This window comes from Haplochromis burtoni, unplaced genomic scaffold, assembly GCF_018398535.1.
Source record: "Haplochromis burtoni strain Fernald_Lab_line unplaced genomic scaffold, NCSU_Asbu1 Contig_601, whole genome shotgun sequence".
NCBI lineage: Eukaryota > Metazoa > Chordata > Actinopteri > Cichliformes > Cichlidae > Haplochromis > Haplochromis burtoni.
The window spans coordinates 119,870-125,999 of NW_024582962.1; the positions used below are offsets into that span (position 1 = coordinate 119,870).

At 47.1% G+C, this 6,130-nt stretch overlaps 2 protein-coding genes across 2 annotated transcripts in view; both read right to left on the bottom strand.

Annotated features, from left to right (window-relative positions):
* Nucleotides 1-15: 15 nt before the first annotated feature.
* LOC121812460 (proteinase-activated receptor 4) lies at nt 16-928 on the bottom strand. The gene has a single exon (XM_042214690.1). It carries the CDS (start codon nt 833-835, stop codon nt 224-226), a length of 612 nt encoding a protein of 203 aa, XP_042070624.1. The 5' UTR covers nt 836-928; the 3' UTR covers nt 16-223.
* Nucleotides 929-5,129: 4,201 nt separating this feature from the next.
* Nucleotides 5,130-6,130, bottom strand: part of si:ch211-132p1.2 (proteinase-activated receptor 4) — a 7,528-nt gene continuing 6,527 nt past the window's right edge. Inside the window, exon 5 of the mRNA XM_042214709.1 lies at nt 5,130-6,120. Within this exon, the coding sequence (XP_042070643.1) occupies nt 5,254-6,120 (867 nt within the window). The 3' untranslated portion in view covers nt 5,130-5,253. The remainder of the gene's footprint in view (nt 6,121-6,130) is intronic.

The following is a 6,130-nucleotide window of genomic DNA, read 5'->3' on the forward strand; positions in this document are numbered from 1 at the left end:
GTGTCATCTGCATAGCAGTGAAAATGTATGCTATGTCTTCTAATGATACTGCCTAAGGGAAGCATGTATAATGTAAACAGAATTGGTCCTAGTGAAAAAAAAAAATCATTAAACATGTGACATCATCTGACGTGATCAGAGCCAATAAGAGATCAATATACCGTAGTTCCTCATTTAAATGAGCAGTTCAACAATTTGAAGACATTTGCGTGACAGCCTGCAGTCAGGTGTCCGTTACTCTGTTCTCCTGGGAGCTGCATGGCATCTCAGGTGGCCTCTGTCGACTGGACATGGACAGCAGGGTGACCTTTGACCTTGGGCCTGATGATAAAGATGACATATTCTTGACCAGAGAGTATGTTTTATCCTCAGAATCGCAGTGGCAGCACAAAGTGCTCTTGGCCTTTTGCCGGAACTCTGTGGACACGTAGTAGATAATGAACGGGACGATGCAGCTGTTGAAGGTGCTCACCGCCAAGCTCACCATGTAGGGCATGTAGAGGTCCTCTCCATCTCCATCCAGTGAGCTGTCAGCATAGGTGAGGAGGAGGAGGATGTTGCTCGGCAGCAGAAACACGATGAAGACCAGCAGCACCAGTACCGTCACCCGGATGGCGTGACCGTAGAATTTTCCCCCGGCCAGCAAGGTGCGCAACACAGTGCTGTGGCAGTACAGGACAATGGCTAAGGGTAGCAGGAAGCAGGTGGCGAACAGGGTGGCGAAATACGGCAAGAAGTAGTTTTCATGCTCATCCTCTGGAAGCGCATCGTGGCAAGTGGTGATCTGCAGCGTGCTGACTTCGTAGGTCTGCCGTGACAGCAGCAGTGGCAGCATGGCAACCAGAACCACCACACCACCACTGACATACACAGAGACACCTGCTGGCTGCGCAGAGTCCTGGCGCGAAATGGGTGGACCAAAGCGATGTATCGGTCCAGGGACAAGGAACCTCCAGGTATTAATAAAGTTACATTTAATTTAATCTAATCTAATAACTTTAATCTCAGCCAAACCGATTTACTCACGAACAAATAAAACACTGAAAAAGCCAAACAATAACATTTTTAAGTTATCAAAGTGACTTATATACAGTGGGGCAAAAAAGTATTTAGTCAGCCACCGATTGTGCAAGTTCCCCCACTTAAAATGATGACAGAGGTCAGTAATTTGCACCAGAGGTACACTTCAACTGTGAGAGACAGAATGTGAAAAAAAAATCCATGAATCCACATGGTAGGATTTGTAAAGAATTTATTCGTAAATCAGGGTGGAAAATAAGTATTTGGTCAATAACAAAAATACAACTCAATACTTTGTAACATAACCTTTGTTGGCAATAACAGAGGTCAAACGTTTACTATAGGTCTTTACCAGGTTTGCACACACAGTAGCTGGTATTTTGGCCCATTCCTCCATGCAGATCTTCTCGAGAGCAGTGATGTTTTGGGGCTGTCGCCGAGCAACACGGACTTTCAACTCCCGCCACAGATTTTCTATGGGGTTGAGGTCTGGAGACTGGCTAGGCCACTCCAGGACTTTCAAATGCTTCTTACGGAGCCACTCCTTTGTTGCCCGGGCGGTGTGTTTTGGATCATTGTCATGTTGGAAGACCCAGCCTCGTTTCATCTTCAAAGTTCTCACTGATGGAAGGAGGTTTTGGCTCAAAATCTCACGATACATGGCCCCATTCATTCTGTCCTTAACACGGATCAGTCGTCCTGTCCCCTTGGCAGAAAAACAGCCCCATAGCATGATGTTTCCACCCCCATGCTTCACAGTAGGTATGGTGTTCTTGGGATGCAACTCAGTATTCTTCTTCCTCCAAACACGACGAGTTGAGTTTATACCAAAAAGTTCTACTTTGGTTTCATCTGACCACATGACATTCTCCCAATCCTCTGCTGTATCATCCATGTGCTCTCTGGCAAACTTCAGACGGGCCTGGACATGCACTGGCTTCAGCAGCGGAACACGTCTGGCACTGCGGGATTTGATTCCCTGCCGTTGTAGTGTGTTACTGATGGTGACCTTTGTTACTTTGGTCCCAGCTCTCTGCAGGTCATTCACCAGGTCCCCCCGTGTGGTTCTGGGATCTTTGCTCACCGTTCTCATGATCATTTTGACCCCACGGGATGAGATCTTGCGTGGAGCCCCAGATCGAGGGAGATTATCAGTGGTCTTGTATGTCTTCCATTTTCTGATGATTGCTCCCACAGTTGATTTTTTCACACCAAGCTGCTTGCCTATTGTAGATTCACTCTTCCCAGTCTGGTGCAGGTCTACAATACTTTTCCTGGTGTCCTTCGAAAGCTCTTTGGTCTTGGCCATGGCGGAGTTTGGAGTCTGACTGTTTGAGGCTGTGGACAGGTGTCTTTTATACAGATGATGAGTTCAAACAGGTGCCATTCATACAGGTAACGAGTGGGGGACAGAAAAGCTTCTTACAGAAGACGTTACAGGTCTGTGAGAGCCAAAAACTTGCACAATCGGTGGCTGACTAAATACTTTTTTGCCCCACTGTATCATGTTTAACCTGATAGCCAAAGACCGCGGGGGTTTGAAAACGATCTGCCGGGAGTTTGCTGTTCTCGTCGGCTCAGATATTTGAAGTTTACACAGTTACATTCTTGCCTGAAAATATGTTAAAAGTTTATTTTGCGACCCAGAAAGAGCAATAAGAGTAATATTACAACTAAGTAGCTGCCACCATTGTTGGAAACCAGAATTGGCTGGGCCGCGCTATGAATTCTGCAATATGGTTTTTCAATTTTGTTGTCCGGGTGGAAAATCGGGAGAATGGAAATTTTCGGGAGGGGCACTGAAATTCTCCCAGAAAAATTGGGAGGGTTGGCTTGTATGCTCCTTGGCAGGAGCCCTTCATCAAAACACCTGATCAACAAACTCTGACGTCCTTTTCTACATGGAGGCCATATCTGCAACAAACAGAGGTGACTCTGAAGGGGGGCGTGGGGTGTACCAGACCATGTTTATTTCACATAACATTTTCCAGATTGAAAGTGAAATAATTATAAAATATTGTAGTAATTAAATTGCATTAACATTTAAAAATGAAAAAATGCAAGCTTTTTTTCCCACAAGCCAATAAAAAGAGACTATCTAATAGGCATAAATTTTCCTTTGGCTCTCAGAGGAGGCGGACGCACTTTTTCTCCTCTCCCTTATCTTTCCTGTTAGTTCTTATGTCCTTGTCTAGTCTCGTGTTTTTGTATTACTTTCCCTGGAACACTCTCTCACAGTCTGTTTCTAAAACCTAAAAGAGAATTATGGATTTGATCAACTGGTCTCTGAATGCTATTGACACCCTTTAACGAGAAGTCTGGGCTCGGGAGAGCCCGAGTGCCCTGGAGGGACTTTCCCTGCCGGATACACGATGGACGGGTGGCAGAGGATCGTGTGCCTGGCGGGACTGTCGATCGAGGACGCTGAAGATATCTACCTATTCGGAACCATGATAACAGGGTTCTTGCTGATCGGAGCTGGCTTGGCCCTGGCTTATCGGAGAATTAAGAAAGCGGAACCGGCTGTTCAAACCCCCACAAGGCTGCCCGCTGGGATTGAAATGATGGGACGAGGCGCGACTTCTCAGAAAAGGGCTCACTGAACACAGCATGATTAAGATCTTGGAAACGCTTACAGCTGCAGTGAATACTCAGAATAACACCTCTGACATATTGTTACATCAAGGAGAGGCCTGCTCAGAATAACACCTCTGAGCAAAAGTTTGATTACATCGTGGAACAGCTGACTGCGGTCGTGAGTTCTCAGAATCGGCTCTCTGAGCAAAAGAATGACAAGACCACGGAGCGCAAGTTTGATACCAATCATGGGAAGCTCGCGGTTCTCCAACGGGAGATTGAGAGACCAGTGTCGGAGTGTTAAAGAACAGCTTGAAATTCTCATGAGTTGTCGCAAAAGAAAAATTACCATCATAATCCGGCTACCCCTTCGGCGCCAGCTGTGGGCTCAAGGCTGGAGCCTGAACAAAAACTCCCTGATAACGACTGTGTTTAGTCTGTTCCTTCCCATTCCATGCAAGGCCACCTGGGTTGGCTGGAAGACTGTTTACTTAGCCTGGCAGGGCGAAGGACACTGTCTCAGCTGAACTATGGACACGCACACACATACATATACACTGATAAGCACTCACTGACGCATCACCCTCCCTACCCCGGATCCAACGCCACCTCCAACGCTTACCTCCCCTCTGATGTGGACATCGGGTCAGCTGGAGGCGCAGTCGAAGATTGCAGCGGTCCCAGATCAGATGTACACACTGGAACTCTTTCCCATGTTGCTTGTCTGTGTTTATTGTGTTATGGTGTGTTGATACCTGTGCATTCCTGTATTATCCTTTTGTGTTACACATTTCAATGTTTTTTTTCCTCGCTACCTAGCCTGACCTGTCTCCCCAATGTGATGTTTGTGTATTGTATGTACGGTCGGCAAGGTCTGTCATCTCGGTTGTGGGCAAAAGACCTGCAACTGACAAATAAAGGCTATCTCATCTCAAACTTGGAGCCACTGACCTGAGGGCTATCAGGACTCTTGCTGCAGCATTTTGGATTAGCTGAAGGCTTTTCAGGGAGTTTTTAGGACTTCCTGATAATAATGAATTACAGTCGTCCAGCCTGGAAGTAATAAATGCATGAACTAGTTTTTCAGCGTCACTCTGAGACAGGATATTTCTAACTTTAGAGATGTTGCACAAATGGAAGAAAGCAGTCTTACATATTTGTTTAATATGTGCATTGAAGGACATGTCCTGGTCAAAAATGACTCCAAGGTTCCTCACAGTGTTACTGGAGGCCAAGGTAATGCCATCCAGAGTAAGAATCTGGTTAGATACCATATTTCTAAGATTTTCAGGGCCGAGTACAATAACCTCAGTTTGATCTGAATTAAGAAGCAGAAAGTTAGCGGCCATCCAGGTCTTTATGTCTTTAAGACATTCCTGCAGTTTAACTAATTGGTGTGTGTTATCTGGCTTCATGGACAGATAGAGCTGGGTGTCATCTGCATAGCAGTGAAAATGTATGCTATGTCTTCTAATGATACTGCCTAAGGGAAGCATGTATAATGTAAACAGAATTGGTCCTAGCACTGAAAAAAAAAATCATTAAACATGTGACATCATCTGACGTGATCAGAGCCAATAAGAGATCAATATACCGTAGTTCCTCATTTAAATGAGCAGTTCAACAATTTGAAGACATTTGCGTGACAGCCTGCAGTCAGGTGTCCGTTACTCTGTTCTCCTGGGAGCTGCATGGCATCTCAGGTGGCCTCTGTCGACTGGACATGGACAGCAGGGTGACCTTTGACCTTGGGCCTGATGATAAAGATGACATATTCTTGACCAGAGAGTATGTTTTATCCTCAGAATCGCAGTGGCAGCACAAAGTGCTCTTGGCCTTTTGCCGGAACTCTGTGGACACGTAGTAGATAATGAACGGGACGATGCAGCTGTTGAAGGTGCTCACCGCCAAGCTCACCATGTAGGGCATGTAGAGGTCCTCTCCATCTCCATCCAGTGAGCTGTCAGCATAGGTGAGGAGGAGGAGGATGTTGCTCGGCAGCAGAAACACGATGAAGACCAGCAGCACCAGTACCGTCACCCGGATGGCGTGACCGTAGAATTTTCCCCCGGCCAGCAAGGTGCGCAACACAGTGCTGTGGCAGTACAGGACAATGGCTAAGGGTAGCAGGAAGCAGGTGGCGAACAGGGTGGCGAAATACGGCAAGAAGTAGTTTTCATGCTCATCCTCTGGAAGCGCATCGTGGCAAGTGGTGATCTGCAGCGTGCTGACTTCGTAGGTCTGCCGTGACAGCAGCAGTGGCAGCATGGCAACCAGAACCACCACACCACCACTGACATACACAGAGACACCTGCTGGCTGCGCAGAGTCCTGGCGCGAAATGGGTGGACCAAAGCGATGTATCGGTCCAGGGACACCAAGGCCAGACACCACATGGAGCCGTACATGTTGCCGTAAAAGATCGCCATGACAAAGCGGCAGAAGGGCTCGCCGAGCTCCCAGTTGTTCCCCCGGAAGTGGTAGACGATCCGAAATGGCAACGCCATGAGTAGCAGGCAGTCGGCCACCGTCC

What these genes read in the sequence shown, in the direction of transcription:
- LOC121812460 (XM_042214690.1), bottom strand. Translation starts at nt 835, where the DNA reads ATGCTGCCACTGCTGCTGTCACGGCAGACCTACGAAGTCAGCACGCTG.